We start from the raw sequence: 18,275 nt of genomic DNA on the forward strand, positions 1-18,275 counted from the left end.
GCATTTCTTTTTGGTTCTTTCTAGCATTTTCACCTCACTTTACATTGCCCATCTATTCTTTTTTTTTAAGATTGTATTGATTTATTAGAGAGAGAGAGAGGGAGAGAGAGAGCGCAAATGGGGGGAGGGGCAGAGGGACAAGCAAACTCCCTGCTAAGTGTGGAGCCTACCTCCGCGCTCTATCCCAGGACCCTGAGATCATGACCTGAGCTGAAGTTAGATGCTTAACCAACTGAACCACCCAGGCTCATCAGTTCTTAATGCTGTCTAGTTTATCCATTAGAGCCCTTAGCATATATTAGTTGATTAGCAACTAATTATAGTTGTTTTAAATTCCCAGTCTGGTAATTCCAATATCTCTGCCAGTCTGGTAATTCCATTATCTCTGCCATTCTGATGTTGGCTCTGCCTATTCAAATTGGGTAGGTTTTTGTTTTTTTTTTTCATTTTGTGGCAGGGTTTTTTGTTGTTTTTTTTTACCTTTTGCTATATCTTGTAATATTTTCTTGATACCCAGACATAATGTACTTTGCGTAAAAAAAAAAAAAAAACTGCTGTAAATAGGTCTTTAGTAATGTGCTAGTGAAGTGGGAAGAAATATGCTATAGTTCCATGATTAGGTCTCAGTCTTTTAGTGAGCCAGGCCTCGGGTCCGTGAACTTCACAGATGTGAAGTGTTTCTCAGGTTTTTTCTCCCCTCATAGACAGGACAGGATGACTACAGTGGCTGAAGTTGGGTATTTCCCTTACCCCAGGTCATTTAAGCTCTAACAGTACCTTAGGTTAGGCTGTAGTTAACTAGTTTCTCCTGAGAGTAGGCCTTGTTAAGAACAGAATTCTCTGGCATATTTCAAACTGGAAACCCCCTGCTAGAACCTCCTGCTGGAAGCTCCAGCAAATTTTTCTCTGATATTTCCCATAGGAATCTGGCCAAGCTCCTGAAGGTAAATTTCACAACATTTTGGGGGTTCCCCTAAGACTGGCTCCTCCTGGAGTTTTTAACTCTGAGTTGTCCACACTGATCCTCCAGCAATTAAACAATTACAGCTCAGGTTTTCTTACTTCAGCACTGGTTCCCTTGGTGGTTTCTGCTCGTGAGTATCTGCTTCTGTTAGCCATGACTCCCTGTATTTGCCTATGTCTCCAATCTTGGGGGCAGCAGTTTGCCCCATGTCCTCTTCTCTTTTATGGATCCAAGAAGAGTTGTTGATCTTTCAATTTGTTCAGCTTTTTACTTGTTGTTAGGTTAGAATGGTGACTTCCACACTCCTTACATGTGGAACTGGAAACTCTCAATTTCAAATCATTTTATTTTAATCTATTACAATAAATTTTAAGTTAATGATTCTTCTTTTCATCCTTTTACTTCACCAACCTTATCCTCAACCTCCCTGCCCCAGCCCTGCCATATTCCTTTCCCTCATCTTATAGATCTTAACTTAAATGTCATTGTTTCCAAGAAACTTTCCCTGACTCTCTAAAATAAGTAGGTCCCCAAACTGAATGTCCCTTCAGCACCCTGGACTTACCATATAATAACCTTCATTGTACTTTGTAGAACTTACTGTCCCTGAGGAACTCTCTTTCTAGTTCACTCCTGTGGCTCCAATGTTAAGTATATTGTGTGATGCCCAGCAGGTCCTCTGTTATTTTTGTTGATTGTATAAATAAGAAGAGCATTTCAGATATATTGTACATTACTAGCTTGCACTTACATATTAATAATAGTATTGAATAAAGCAAAGTTCTAAGGGGCATGATTGGTTACCTTATGGTTCTTCTAAACGATGTTTTAAATGTCAGTAGTTAAGCTAAGAAGTACATTAATTATTATACTTTTGATCCAACATTATTTTCTATATGTATATATATATATATGTGTGTGTGTGTGTGTTTTTTTTCCAGGATGCAGAAGAATACACAGATTTGCCAGTAAGACATAATGAAGATCATATGAATAGTGAACTGGCAAAATGTCTTCCCTTTGAATCTAATCCTCATTCATTTGATAGCCCTCACACCAAAGCACATCTCCTACTACAGGCACATCTCAGCAGAACCATGCTGCCCTGCCCAGATTATGACACTGATACCAAGACAGTCTTGGACCAAGCGCTCAGAGTATGTCAGGTATGAAAGTCTAATACTTATATTTTATCCCATCATTTCTGCTTTCTTCCCCCTGTTCTAGGATAAAATATACTTGCATTTAAAATATTTTATCATATCATTGTTGAGAAAAATCTAATGAATCAAATCAAGAATTTTCAAAGTAAAAGGCAAATATAAATGCAATAAGATGACAATTTCAGTTATCCATTGGATGAAAATTGAAAGTAAAAGTAAATGCCAGGTACTTTTCTAGGTACTGAGCATACAGCAGTGAACAAGCAAAAGACTGACTGCTGTTATGGGCTTCCACTTGAGATGGAAAAGACATTTAAAAATATAAGTGAAGGGGTGATAACTGCTATTTTTTTTAAGTAATAAAGTAGAATAAAGGAAATATAGAGAAAGATGGAAAGTGTTGTTTTTCACTACTTTAAATGTATTCAGGGACTGTCTTGCTTATAAGGTAACGTTAAAGAAAGGATTAAAAGAAAAGAGTGAGCGATAGGGTTATCCAAGTGAGTATACTCCAAAAACTACAAAAAGCTAGTGCCATATCTCTCATGTAGGAACTTACTTGGTATAGTCAAAGCAAAATAAAGGAGACCATTGTAAAGAAGGTGGAAAGGGGCACTAGAAGTGAAGTTAAAAAGCAGTGGATATGGAGATTATTTTCTCAGAGAAAATGGGGTCAGGTCAAGGTAGGGAGTTTGTAAACCGTTAAGGATTTTGGCTTTTACTCTGAGAGGGAAGCTGCTAGAGCAGTGGTTCACTAGTGGTTATGTTGGTTATTTTTATGAACATTTACCATGTTAATTAAAACTGAAAAATTCTCAAATATTTATTATGTTATTTAAAAATAATAAACCCATTATATGTTAATAGAAATAACATGATTTTTCAGGAAAAGTAACTATTTTCTAAGACAATAAAGAAAGTTAGTGAAAAGTATAGAATTTTTTTACATTTTTGCAAATATCTTTAATGTCTAGCTTATTAGAAGTCAGCTAGATTCATATATCTTCTTTTGCAATCAGTCTGTTACAATATGATGTTTTATGAAAAAAAGTATGAAGTATATGAAGAAAAGCCAGCCTCACAGAGATACGTAGTTTGAAAGGGGAAGAGTATTTTTTTATAGCCTTTTCAGGTAATTGGGGATATTCTTTTTTGACACTACATGGAAACTTGACATGCGGTTTTTCTTGAAAGTTGCAATGTGGAATCTGAAACCCTATCAATGAACTTTTCATACCTTGAGTGCTTTAGGGCTAGGCATGAAATGATGGTGGCTGGACCAGGTTGGTATGTGTGAGATTGGTTAGAATTGGTTGGTTTCCTGTATTCTTTTTTTCAGAATTAACAGAATCTGCTGATGAATTGGAAAATGGTTTTTAGGGAAAGTGAGGAGCCAGAGAGGTTTCCAGGGCTTTTCTCCTGAGCAAATGGAGGAATGGAGCTGCATTTACTGAAAGATGATTGGGAGAGAAGCAGTGTTGGTGAAGCCCTCCTAAGGGAGTGAGATTATGAGAGAGTTGATTTTCTACATTTTACCTTTTTTGGACATTTCTATAATAAAAAACAATTTTAAAAATTTCCCAAAAACTTAGGGTGTTTTTAAGGTAGAGTAAATAGGTCTGTGTACATGGAGGTACATTATAGTATCATTTACAAAATTAATGACTTGTAAATAACCTAAGTATCTTTCCAGTTACAGAATGCTGTAAAATATTACAATTTCATTTGTGAATTCTACATGTATGTAAAATATCTGTAAAATATCTGCAAATATACCTAGAGAGAAGATGCAGAATAGTGTCCACCAAAAGCCATCTCTAGCAGGATTGTGGGTGGTTTTTAATTTCTCCTTTATGCTTTTCTGAAATGTTTAAATGTTTTAAAATTAGCTTCTAAAATTTTTATTATCATAAAAAAATTATATCATCTAAAAGAATAGGAATATTTCATAAAATAGAATAAGTACAAACTTTCAGGAATTAGGGAAGTAAGGCTATAATAAACACAGATATTTTTTGACTTCCTTTTGTAAGCAGCACATGATTTACCTCTCTAGGAAGACATGTACACACATACCCCACATCTTCTTTATCTATTCAATTATGAGTGGACACTTGGGCTGCTTCCATGTCTTGGCTATTATAAATAATGCTGCTATAAACATAGGGGTACATGTATCCTTTGAATTAGTGTTTTTGTATTCTTTGGGCAAATAGTATTGTGATTGCTAGATCATAAGGTAGTTCTATTTTTAACATTTTGAGTAACCTCCATACTGTTTTCCACAATGGCTCCACCGGTTTACATTCCCACATCAACGGCGCAAGAAGGTTACTTTTTCTCCACAACTTCACCAACACCTGTTGTTTCTTGTGTTGTTGATTTTAGCCATTCTAACAAGTGCAAGGTGATACTGCATTATAGTTTTAATTTGAATTTCCCCGATGATAAGTGATGATGAGCATCTTTTCATGTGTTTGTTGGCCGTCTGTATGTTTTCTTTGAAAAAATATCTGTTCCTGTCTCCTTGCCCATTTTTAATTGAATTATTTGTTTTGCAGGTATTGATTTATACAAGTTCTTTATATATTTTGGATACTAATCCTTTATCAGATATGTCACTTGCAAATATCTTCTCCCATTCTGTAGAGTGCCTCTTAGATTTATTGATTGGTTCCTTCACTGTACAGAAGCTTTTTATTTTGAAGTAGTCCCGATAGTTTATTTTTGCTTTTGTTTTCCTTGCCTTAGGGAACCTATCTAGAAAAAAGTTACTATGGTTGATGTCAGAGAAGTTACTGCCTGTGCTCTCCTCTAGGATTTTTATGGTTCCAGATTTTACATTTAAGTCTTTAATCCTTTTTGAATTTATTTGTGTGTATGGTATAAGAAAGTGGTCAAGTTTCATTCCTTTGCATATTGCTCTCAATGTTTCCCAACTCCATTTGTTGAAGTTACTGTCTTTTGCCCATTGGAAATTCTTTCGTTTTTTGAAGAAACCCACACTGCATTTAGTAGTCATTTCTCTTAGTCTCCTTGACTTTCATGATCTTGGCACTTTTGGAAAAATACTGACCAGTTATTTTATAGAACTGTCCCTCAATTTGGGTTTGCCTAATGTTTCCTCATAATTGGATGGAATATATATATATATATATATATATATATATATATATATATATTCACTGTAGTTACACTACTCCACTGTAGTTACTTCTTTGCCTTTTGAAATTAATATGTATTTTGTGGGGAGATGCTTTGAGATTTGAGATTGTGCAAATATCCTGTTTCTTTCATACTTTGCCACATTATTTTCAGCATCCATTGGTGAATTTTGCCTGAAGCAATTATTACTATTCTGATTCTCTATTTCCATTTTCCCTGGAATTCTACTGGAAGGAAGAACTTGTTCTCTATTTACTTATATTTTATTCACTTATTTATTTATATAAGTATAGACTCATGAGATTTTGTTTTATTCTATTGGGTAAAATCCATTGCTATCATTATTTATTTTGCTGCACAGATTGTCTCAGCATCAACCACTGGGGCCTCTCACACTGGTTCCTGTATCCCTTTGACATGTACACATTATTATTTTAACATCACCTTGCAGTCTTCCATCTTGTATCTCTCCCTGCGCTAGCACTGGAATCAGCCATGTTTCCAAAGAGCCCTGGTTCTTTTTATTAGAGAATAGTTTAGAGACTAAAATCTGGAGGCTTGTTGACTCCAGCACTACCTGGGTATCTTTGCCTCTAGACCTACCCACTGGGACAAAGCTAGGAAATATAAGTATGCAGACAGACATCTCTGTCCATTTGCATATCTACTTATCTCTGTGTATATGTATATATGTGTGTGAAAACATTTGTATTTACAAAACCATGAGTTCATTTCTAATACCTCTAATTCCAATCCAGTACCAAAAGATTCATTTCACTCTTCTTTTTAAATTTGTAAGTCCTTTCTCCACCTGTGAAAAACCTGGCTCTTATTATTCAAAACATATTTACTATTTCCTCAATCCTAGCATACTCCTGATGTTATTTTAGAATTACTAACCCTTTTTCCTACAAAAACCAAGTTTACTAGCTAGAGTACAATAGTTGTATTTTGTTCTTTTTTTGTCCGTGGAAGCTCAACAGCTCTTTTTCTTTGTACATTTATACATACACATACTTCCTCTCTCATTTTTTTCTTTTGTAGATTTTTATCATGTTCTATACACTTTTTAACCTAATCATTTATAACATTATTCTTTAACACTAAATGTTCTTCTCAACATAATTTCTAATGGCTGCACTATATTCCTTCATGTGAAGGTCATAGTTTATGTAATGACACCCCTATAGTCATTGTGGTGGAATTTTCTTTATTATAAATTATTAGTTATGATCAGCTTAAATGTTGAGTTGGCTTTTCAGATTTTAGGTTTATCCTAAATCCTCTCATTCCTGCAATTTGTAAGATTGTGATAAAAGTCAGCAAGCCAGGAAGAGAAAAGAATATTAGGGTTGCCATTGGAGAATTTGGGGAGAAAATCAAGAGTTGGTAAAATTTTCTGTGGCTGATTGACAATTTTATTATTGTACCCTATTTTTCTCATTTGATAACGTAGATATTGTTGGCCTTAAAAAGTATTGGTTCAAGCAGTTTTCCAAGCTGTAGCCCTGCTGGCTCATTGAAAATTATACTACCCTCGTGGGACATGAGCCTGACCTTGGGTCTATGTGTGGGACTCAGTGCCACCAGCTCTTACCATAAATCCAGTTCTGCTCTTGTTTTAGTATAGGGTGCTAGGCAAGTCACTTAACCCCTCAAGTCTGAGTAAAAATAACACCTTACCAGAATAGGGCATTAGTTAATGTTTATAAATTAAACAATGATTTGAGGACTCAAGGAAATAGGTCTATTTTAGTATTCTCATTCTTAGTAGTTCTTTTCTTTCCTTGCTTTATCATAGTCATTTACTCTAAATCTTTGTTATGCTCTTTATTTTATAGAAACATACCTTTTATGTCATTTAGATTATGAAAACTCTGTAGTCTTGACTACCCATGTCCTAGGGGATCTTTCACAAAAGAAAAACATTAGTTGCGTAGTCCTACTTCCCTGCTTGAAGTCAGAATGTACCAAACAGCCTGCCCTCCCTACTTGTACCCATTTGAAATTATAGATCTAGATCATTTGAGTCATTTTTTTGGTTTGGGGTACTTCTGTAATGGTTCCTTTTAACATGTTACTATTACTAGTATTTCCATTTCCATCCTGCTGAACAAAAATAAAAGTAAAAACTACTGTGCATATCTGCTTTAAAAATCTGCTTAAAATGTTCTAATTTATAAATTGAGTAATCACAGAATTGATTATTCTTGCCATTCACCTTTGAAATCCTCTTCTTGATCCCTGTTAACTATAATATATGTTTGTAAAATGTTGTAAGTGAAATGACATACTTTCTGTGCTGGATGTACCAAAGGAAAACTTTATGTTTTTTAGCTTTTATGAGAAGGTTACAAATAAGAAGTATCAAAAATTAAACTGACTTGCTGAAATTTTCCAAATTTTCCAAATTTGACAACAAAGCCAGAACCACTGGTGTCTGGTGTTTTGATTAGCTCTCTGCTGCTTTTTTATCAAGAGACAAAGAAATTGTTGCTCAGAGAAGTTAAATAACTTTTTAAAGGTGGTTTGTCAAGGCAGTCCATACTGAAACCAGTGGAAATAGCAGGATTTTAAATCCTGATCTTTTCTAAGAAGTGCTGTAAGTTTTTACATTAAAATCATCTTCCTTTTTACTTAAAAATAAAATCTTTAAAATCATCTTCATTTAAATGAAAACTGTCTAAATAGAATATTGAGCCAAATAGTATAAGGGTACAGGTTTATATCTTAGCCACTCCCACTCCCTCCTATTTGGTATTTACAGCAAAACTTCCCAGTAATTGAATGCTTTCAGGTGTTTCATGGAAAAAGGGAAACCAGGGCTGGAGGAGCTGACTCTGAACTGAGAACCAGAGGGCTGTGTACTTCGAAGTACAATTCTGCATTCAGGTTGCTGGGCTATTTAGGAAAGTTTCTTTCAGACGTGGTAGAAAATAGATTGACCTGTCAGCTAATGCTGCTGCAGCCTAAATTTAATAGATCAAAATATCTGTGTGTATTTTAATATTAACTTTAAAAGACTTTAGCATCAGTGCCTTTAAAGACTATAAGATGATTCTATTATCCTATGAAAGAAGAACATACACAGAAATGTGACTACAGGTTGATTAGAAAGGTATCTGGAGACCTTTGCTTCCAAATTTAAATTGGAGTTAATGTATATAAATACCAAATTTGACCAGAATTATTTGGAGAATTGTGCACTATCCCTGCTCCCCACACCAAAAAATCACTGTATAATGATGGCCCATAAGACAGACCATCATTAACAATGATAGTGCTGAACAGTTTTTGAGAACTTTTCTTTGTACCAGGCTCTGTTCTACTTGCTTTACATTGCATCTGTTATAATAATCTAATGAAGTAATACAATTTTCCTCATTTTACAGATGAACACTAAGTAATTTTCCCAAAATCACATCAAAAAAGAAAAACAGTTTCAGCATAGGTCGGTATATGTAATAAAGGTATATCTCACCGGATTCCCTTTGTCCTATAAGGATGGATTTAAAAATTGTACTCATGTCTAGTAAGAATTTGTTTTAAAATATGAGAATTTCATAGGAATTTCTACTTTTTAAAACCAAGAATTCCCACTAGACTATGAATAATATTTGTAATTCATCACTCCCTGTTCATGTATACTCAAATCACCTCCACTTATTTACTCTAGTTCCCTTCAACAATCTACAGTTACTTTAACCAGTTTCTAAGAGCAACTTGTTAATATTGTTGATATTTGTAATTGCTTTATTATATCACTCTACAGTGTCCAGTAGATAGCCTGTTTGCCTTTTTTATATCAACTGCTTATGTTCTTTCTCACGGTTTTTATATTATTCTAGAAATACCAATGAATTAACCATTTACTTCCCCACATTCTCCCCTGAAACTACAAAAATTGGAAATAATGGAAGAAAGATCAGATTATTGATACAACTGTCAAGGGAAAGAGAAATGCCATCATAATTATAAAATAACCCTGTAATGTAGTATATGCATACTAGAACAACCTATGCATAGATATACTATTAAAACACACATACGCACATTTTATGTTTCTATTTCATTCTTCAAAGTTGACCTACACTCCTTAGGTTAGGTTCTTGGCTTCTTTCACTGGTTAATCACCACCAACTAATGGGGCTCCCCCTGAAAGCAGCCTTTGTCCATCACACCAGTTCTTTTTGAAAAATTTCAAACTTCTAGCAGCGACAATCTCAGCGATTCCTTTCCCCAAGCTATAGAGCTACCAACACCCCAAAAGATAGCACACATCTCTTTACTATTGAGGAAAACTGTAAAGTTCTATATTCTGTATATTCTGTATACCAAGCAAGGCACATGTTTATATAGATTGAATTCATGTTCCATTGTCCTAGTGGAAGTAGGCAAAGGTAAGCCAGGGGACCTGCTTTGATAATATTCTAGGTGATTCAGTGCCTAAAAGCTATGTTCTGGCAGGTAAGTTTTCATTGTTTTATAGATTCTTGCATCTAACTTAAATATAGGAGCTGCCATTTTGCATTATTTTCTTTAATGCCCAGGTCTTTTGGAACTACTGTTTTCAGCCTTTCTTCCCTTGCATACAGGAGATAATATGTAGCTCATATGCCACTCAAATTAATGTTAACATGCTTTTGTTCTTTTCGGTCTTTTTAGTACCAAGGCAGGGAGAATTTTTTTCTTAATCATGATATAATTGACATACAGTATTACATTAGTTGCAGATGTACAAAACAGTGATTTGACATTTGTATACATTGCAAAATGATCACCACAATAGTCTAGTTACCATCTAACGTGTTCTAATAGGGCTTTATCAATTGTCATAAATGGTGCTAGTCAAAAATAAAGGGGAGGAAATGTATGAATTGAATAGGTGTTTATACTTTTTTCCAGTCAGAGAACCTTCTTAATTTTGCAAAAACAAACCTCTAAAAGTTTATTGGTGAAACTCTTGTTTAGCCCAAACTTCAAAACAATAATTTGACATCTTTGTAAACCATTTCTGATAAACTTAAAGTGCATTCATTACACTTCAGATAATCAGTATTATATTTTTTCTGTAACCCACAGCTACTCTGAAAACATACTGCATTTTCGATCTATTTTTAAGAGATTTGAATCAATAAATTTAAGATATATATGTATGCATGTGTTTGAGTCTGAGAACAGGAAAGAATAGGATAAGGGAAAAGGTGATGTAATGATAAGAATATTTTTCGTTGACTTAATTCTTTTAACTGAGAAATACTATGACTATGGCTGGGTCTATATTTCCATTAACAAATGATTTCTATTTGTAGTAGATTAAAAAGCATAGAAATATTTGATGATGCCAGCAGATAAAACTGCCATGGAGCAAGACTAATGTAACCTTTGAGGAGTATTTACCTATGGGTGCAGTAAGCACATGCTCAGTGACTTTTCAATGTATTGAAGAACGTCAGTGTCAATTAAGTGAACAAGTTTTAGAATCATAGAGTCAAATACAGTTAGCAGAGAAAGTAGGCCAGGTATTGCTAAGCTTAAGAAAAGAAGTACTTGGTCAAATCCTTAATCCAATACTTGTAAGAAATGTTTTGATATAGCAAATGGCAGATAAAATCTTCTGTATATTCTTAGAATCCTTTCATACTTTTAAATGCTTATAATTAGACCAAATGAAAAGATTATCTTTAAGTGGACAGTACAGCACATTAGACTTCAGAAAGCTGCTTCAGATCATTTGGAGAAAAAGATGGGTGGATTATAAGTAAATAATTTCTAGACTTCCAAAATTGGATTATACATATTTAGCAATCTATAATATAAAGAAGTTAAAAAAAATAGTTAATTGCTGCAACTCAAGTGTTTGAAGGATCCTAAAATGAAAATTACACTATCGCGTTTTAAACATATCTGTTTTATGGATATGTTTCAAGGAATATTAATCCCATGAGCATATTATTTGGAGGATTTTGCATCATCCAAAGTAAGCTGGAACCGTATCAATAACTATAATGTCACTGACAAGGCAACTTGGACATAATTCTTGGCATATAGAACATTTCAGTATATCATGGTGAATGGAATGAATAAATATTTCACTTTTTCCTTTCTAGTTCTTTATTAGGAGAAGATTGAAAAGGGACATTTATTATGTGTGGATTCTCACAATGTTTTTGAGATTATCTGCCAAATCTGTATTGTCTACCAACAAATATAGTCTGTTCATTGTAAACATTAGTGTGACCTTATCAAATTCATAGAGACAGGAAAGTCTAATTCAGGCTGCTTTCCTGGCAAGACTACCAGGAGCTCAGATCTTGCCATGGAAGCCTGATGAAGTTTTATTATTGGATGACTATTTAAAAGCAAATAATTCTAAAGGAACTTCATCCTGAATGATTATTCTTCCAAATGCAAAGATCCACACTATGGTGCAAAATTACCATCCAGTTGAATCACTCTATTGTACATCTGAAACTAATATAACACCACATGTTAACCATACTGAAATTAAAATAAAAACTTAGTAAAAATAGAATCATTATCCAGTTAGTAGTTATTTTTGCATGTATCAAAGGTATATTTTAATTCCTCAGTAGGACACGGGAAACAATACTCGAAACAAGGTACCATTCCCCGCCCCCACCTCCAAGAAGCAACACAGAGCTAATGCATGTAGCATTTCCAAAACTAACACAAATGTGTGGATTTTGTGGTATTAAACAACTTTACTTATTCTTGTGGATTTATAGGCAATCTCCCTTCAAGGACTATAATATAATTTGGAAGGCTATTTCCCCTGGGTGACTCTACCTGAAAGCTTTTGTATAACAATTTGGTGATGGTTTATTGATGATGTGATGCTATTATGAAGGATCCTTCTACCCCCAGCTCCTCTCCTCATACCCACATAACAACCCTTTTCCCGGTTGGGGCTATAGGAAATGAGTAATGCTTAACCCATTTGTGTGATCAACTCACTTAAGCAGCTACTGTGAAATGTTAATCACAACTTTAATTTGTACTGCATTAGCATTTTGATTAACTTGTAGGCTTGCTAGCACACTTGAAGCGCTTTTACTCATAGTTACAGCTCGGAAATGACTTTTTGATTAATTAAGTTTGTTAGACAGCAGCTGAGCTTCCTGAATGCTAACCTTCTGGGGGTAAAAGTTCAGGAGAAAGTTACAGTGAACAACTGTTGCTATTGAAAAAGAGTCTTATAAATGTACTTATAGCATTTTAATTATTGACAAACTACTGTGTCATTACTTGCAACTGACCTGAGCCTTTAAAGGAGTATGCCTTTCTGTCAAGAAAGCTTTTTTTTTTTCAGGTTTTCCCATCATTGTAAAACTTCTGGGAGCCCTTGATCTACATAGTGCATTTTCTTTTTTTTTTTTTTTTAAGATTTTACTTATTTTTTGACAGAGAGACCACAAGCAGGGGGAGTGGGAGAGGGAGAAGCAGGCTTCCCACTGAGCAGGGAGCCTGATGCGGGGCTCAATCCCGGGACCCTGGGACCATGACCTGAGCCGAAGGCAGAAGCTTAACAACTGAGCCACCCAGGCGCCCCCCACAGTGCATTTTCTAGCAGATGTCTAACAACTAATATTTTAACAAGCTGCTTCGGATGAATTTCCATAGTTTTTTTTAATAAAATTTATATTTTAGAACAGTCTTAGGTTTACCGAAAAGTTGCAAAGATAGTTCAGAGAGGGCTTACTCATCCCACACCTGGTTTTCCTGTATCTTACATTAATAAAGTACATTTGTCATAATTAATGAACCAATATTGATACATTATTATTAACAAAAGTCCATACTTAGAATTCTTTAGTGTACTTAATGTCCTTTTCCTTTCCTAGGATCCCATTCAAGATACCACATCACATTAGTTGTCATGTCCTTAGACTCTCCTCTTGGCTGTGAGTTTCACAGACTTCATTGTTTCTGATGATCTTCCCATAGTATTTTGCATTCTCATGACATTCCATAAGTAGTCACTTGACTTCTCTAAATTAATGAAAATCTTTTTCTCTCACACTAGACTAAATAAATCTTAAACTCTGTCAGTGTATCATCTTTACGCCATCTAATTTGAACAGAAGTAGCAACATTATCTAGCCATTTCAGCCTTTGTCATGATCTTATTTTCATGTGGTTGTTGCAATCCCTACACCACCAACAGATACACAAGGATGACTAGCAGGTGATGTGAGGAAAAAGAGAAAAAGTTCCTTAAAGAGAGGAAAGGATAAAGGGAGGAAGGGGAGAGGGAATAAGAATGCTAAGGGGGCTGCGGGTAGAGGAGCTGGCACCTCATCTGTCCCGTGCCAAGCCACAGAGCCTTGATGACACTGAGGACTAATTCACAGACTTTTCAAACTAAATTTAGAAATTTTTAAAAAATGGGCCTTAGAGCTTCTTTGTATTATCTGCCTCTTAATACCTCTTGATGTATATCAAATGATAGTTTTTCTTTTGGTGGTCAGCAGTTCTGTTTCCTTCTAACGCAGTTGACTTTAATTCAGGCACAGTACTCAAAGTTCTTATATACCCTTGAATTGTTTAAATCCAGAATTCAGTTGGATTCCAAAAGATATGTAATGCCTGCCTATCAAATATTAAGATGTACTTATAACCAAATGATGGATTCAAATTTATTTAAAAATTTTAAAGTTTTTGAGAATTGTATTGATAAAATTCTTACAGAGACAGTAATTGATTAAACACCTAATTATTTTGTCTGGAATTTGTATTTTTCCGTTATGTAGGGGGAAAAGGTTAGATGTAAACCGCTTTAAATCCTTCTTGAAATAAGTAAGACAGGGTAGGGGCGCCTGGCTGCCTCAGTCGGTAGAGCACGTGACTCCGAATCTCACCATCGTGAGTTCAAACCCTACATTGGGTGTGGAGCCTACTTAAAATAAAAATAAATAAATAAATAAAAATTTAATTTAATTTAATTTAAAAAAACAGGCCAAGGTCAATGTAAGTCATTCAAAGGTAATGGAATATTGTGTAATGAACACAGGCAATTGATTGGAAAACCAAGATCAAGTCTTAATTTCACTTGTGACTGGTGTGATTACATACCACTGAACACCTGTGAGCGTCCGTTTCTCCATCTGTGAGAGGACGGTACTAATGCCTGCCTCATACTTCGTATTGTTATGGATTAAAGGTGAGCTATTTACGAAAGTGAATTATAGTCTGTGCACTATTATACATATATTTTGCTCACACCATATATGCATACTGTCTGTATAGCTTGACTTTAACTATATAGTTCACTGTTTGGGAGTTTTAATATTTGAATGAAATTTTATTTGCCATAACATTTACAGAGATATGTTGTCAAGCTTGCATTTTTAAGTATAGTCTACAGTCGCAGAAGACAAGAAAATAGCTCTAGATTTGATAAATCTTTCCTTTGCAGAAGTAGTAATGCCACCATGAAAATGTGGTTGAATTTAAATGCTAAGACCAAGCCTGATATGCTTAGGGAATTCTTGAAATTGATTCAAAATAAATGTCCAGGACATGAGTTGGATTCAAGTCACAGAGCATGTCTTTGGCTCCAGGACTCCTAGAGCCTAAAAAATTTTTCCAGAAAGCATCCATTTTCTAAACGCTAATCTTTTTATTATTTTAGGAGTGAGGGGTGGGGTTGATTTTTGTAGTTCGTGGTGGTGGTGGTTTTACGTTGGCATAAAGCCAGGTACTTCAGAAGTTCTTGAGTTCTTACTTGGACTTCTCACCTGGCTTCCTAGTGACATCTCAGTTAAAATGTGTTAAAAACCAAGCTCATCACCTGCTCTCCTATAAACAAATGACAGCTCCACAGTTTCTATTAATTATGATAAGGTTTTAATTGTAGCATAATATTATAAATGAATACAGTGCTAGAAATTATATTTCCATTTTGTCACAGCTGGAAATGGCAAAGAAGTCTCAATCATCAATCAGTTGAAGTTCATGCCCACTTAGTAGGAGAAAGTTTCATACACAGAGTCAGTGCCCATCCATTTTTCCCAATACTTAGAATCATCCTAGTTTTGCCCTGTAAGTAGCATGCCAAGTAGAAAGTGGATGTGAGGTAAAGAAGAATTAAGCATTAGCCTAATGTTAATGCTAAGCCGGTAAAGAATGTCCAGAGTTCTATCTCCTCAGTGTACTAAAAACCAACTTTGTTGTTGAGCATTAGATCTCTGTAAGGGACTGTGAGGTGAGGTGGGGAACTGAGCCATGATCTCCAGCTGCTACCAAAGTCAGCCCCACTCTGGGGAGGAGCAGATGCTTATTAGCCTTTATCTCTGAGGAAGACTGCTCTAAAAGACAGTGAGACACATGGAATCCATCCTAGGCTCAGTCATGCAGAGGTATGTCAATACAGGCTATTAGGACCCTCAAGTCCATTTACCTGGACCATCCCCTGGCATTAGCTTCTTTAGATATGTACCTCTGAACAGTAACACTGGCCTGCCCACTCACATTGAGATCCAAGCCCACATCCTCCAGTTTGGTCCGAACCACAGGGACAGCCATTAGCCTTTTCCCCTGGCTCTTTTATATTTGGACACCCCTCCTGAGGAACTGTTTTGCCCATTCCATGCACCTGCTCTTGACCTTGCATGCCCTGCCCTTCAAAGCTCTGTACTACTAAGTGCAGAAATCAACCACAAAAGGCCCAAAGGAAATCCCTGTTAGAAAGAATAGACTATTTTAGGGTGTCCTTTTCATCATATCGTAGAAAAACTTCAGAAATAGGCATTTATTTGTTAAGATATACTGTGTTCCAGGCAGTACATTGTACCCTCATAGCATCCCTATAAGGAGGTTTAATACCCCTTCTATAAATGAGAAGTCTAGCAGAGTAGGATTAAGAGTTTCCCCCGATTCACATAGTAAGTGGGACAAAATTAGGACTCAAATCTATGTCTGTTTGACACTAAAAGCTTGGAATTTTTTTCTTCGGCAAGTGTGCAGTAACTTAGGATGTTGTTATCATCATTGTAATTGGATTTTTACCAATATTCCTCAGAAAACAAATATTTCTTGAGGGCACTGGGCTAGAGTTAACAGAATACTTCAGATTCTTGCCATCAAAAAATCTATAGTTTAGAAGGCACATGTGTAAACAGAGAATGACAATAGGATAATGGTGGCATGTGTCAAGAGCAGCAGACTCACAGGAAAAGAAAGAAATGTCTACAGTCCATATGGAAGAATCAGGGAGCCTTCACAGTAAGAAGTAGCATTTGAGCTAGACATGAAGGATGAATGGGAATTTCCGAGGTAAACAGGTAAAGCAGAATTTGCAAAAAGAGAACATAAGGAGCAAGGGCAAATGTGGAGAAATGGCAGTAATTTAGTGTTGCTATATTAGGAGTACAGGGAGGAAGGGGCCAGAGTAAAAAGCTAGGACCAGCTAGATCACAGACCAAAACTGTCCTGCAGAGAACTGCTAGCTTTGTCCTCTACACGGTGCAAAGCCATTGAAGAAATTTGAGCAGACAAATGACATGATCCGTGTCACCTCTCTGATAATTTACTTTGGTAACCATATAAAATATGGATTGAAGAAAAATCAGGTGAGAATGAAAATAAAGGTTAGTTGTATTATTCCAGGTGAGAGTTGATGAACGTCTGCATTAAGACAGTGATGAGGGGAGTGGGGGTGTGGAGCAGAGAAAACAGACCCGATGAGGGAGTGATTGAGCAGAGAGCAACATTTCATTCACCGCATTTGGGTAGTTGCAAAACCTTTTTTCCTCCCAGATTCTTGGTCTCTCTACCTGCTTTTCTCTAAATTAAAACAAGACAAATAATAGTTTTCAATTCATGACATGGCTTTTCATTTACTTCATGTAAGCAATCACTTTGCATGATTTTTTACATTTTCACATCTGGATCATACAATGAAAAATTGTGGGGAACGTTCATAAATTTTATGAAATCTTTCAACTTCATCATGAAAACTTCAAAGTTAAAAACATATGGTCCACCTATCCCACTCTTCTTGTATGTGAGCTTTTGGTCTGGAATATATTTCCAGTCAAGTTATAATGTAAAATCACAAGTAAAATCGCCATAGTTACCCCACATTACAACTTCTAACACCATCATGATACCGCATTAGATATAATTATTCATTTCTTTTTTCTTTTCTCTTGCCTTACAGAACTCAAGAGTTGTGACTTATGAACTAATGCTTTTTTTTATCATGATCTTTTTGTCTCATATACTTCAAAGAAAGGCAAAGCATTTAATCAGCTCTACAGAGAAATGGGAAGAATGGAAGCGGATTTTCCCTAGATTGATAAACATGTACATTCATACATGTATACACATTGATATGCACACATATAAATATATCTATTATTCCAGTATGAGGCTTTATCATATATGGTAGACTCATGAGTGCTAAAACCCAGTTTGACCATGTTATCACATTAATCATGATAGCCAGAAATGTTGATCCATTTCCCTCTAATGTATATAAAAAGACAACAGATTGGTTGGGCCAGATGTTTTTTAAACAATTTTATTTTTTGTTAAATGAGAGGACACAGAATAGGAAATTCAAAACTTAGAAGGAAAATGTGTCCGCCTCCATCGTACTAAGTAGTATGACAAATTAATTTTGCTAGCATAATGTGCCTTAAAAATCATTTCCAAAAATGTTCTAATAGATTTATACAACATTTTATAAATATTTTGTTGGTGATGAGCTGTTTACCATTATACTGTCATTTTCAGCATTTACTAGGTGTGTCTCATTTCTCTTCATCTCTTCATTTCCTCAAAACAAGAGAGTATACTCCTCAAACTGTATAAAGTAGCTGCCTCGGATCATGATATTAACTTATGTGTCTTTAAGTCAGCATTCTCCAGAATCTAATTTAATTGAAATAGCTTTGCCTGTGTAAACTTCTCCTTTGTTTAAATAAGATTTCACTGTTTAGTTTTGCCTTAAGCAA

At 35.3% G+C, this 18,275-nt stretch overlaps 1 protein-coding gene across 5 annotated transcripts in view; it reads left to right on the plus strand.

Annotated features, from left to right (window-relative positions):
* ASCC3 (activating signal cointegrator 1 complex subunit 3) overlaps nt 1–18,275 on the plus strand; it is a 337,927-nt gene that overhangs the window by 309,948 nt on the left and 9,704 nt on the right. For all 5 annotated transcript variants that reach the window (XM_027603941.1, XM_027603940.1, XM_027603942.1 and 2 more), the window contains one exon: nt 1,906–2,130. In XM_027603941.1, the coding sequence (XP_027459742.1) occupies nt 1,906–2,130 (225 nt within the window). The remainder of the gene's footprint in view (nt 1–1,905; nt 2,131–18,275) is intronic.

The sequence above is a fragment of the Zalophus californianus genome, chromosome 7 (genome assembly GCF_009762305.2).
Source record: "Zalophus californianus isolate mZalCal1 chromosome 7, mZalCal1.pri.v2, whole genome shotgun sequence".
In the NCBI taxonomy this organism is placed as follows: domain Eukaryota; kingdom Metazoa; phylum Chordata; class Mammalia; order Carnivora; family Otariidae; genus Zalophus; species Zalophus californianus.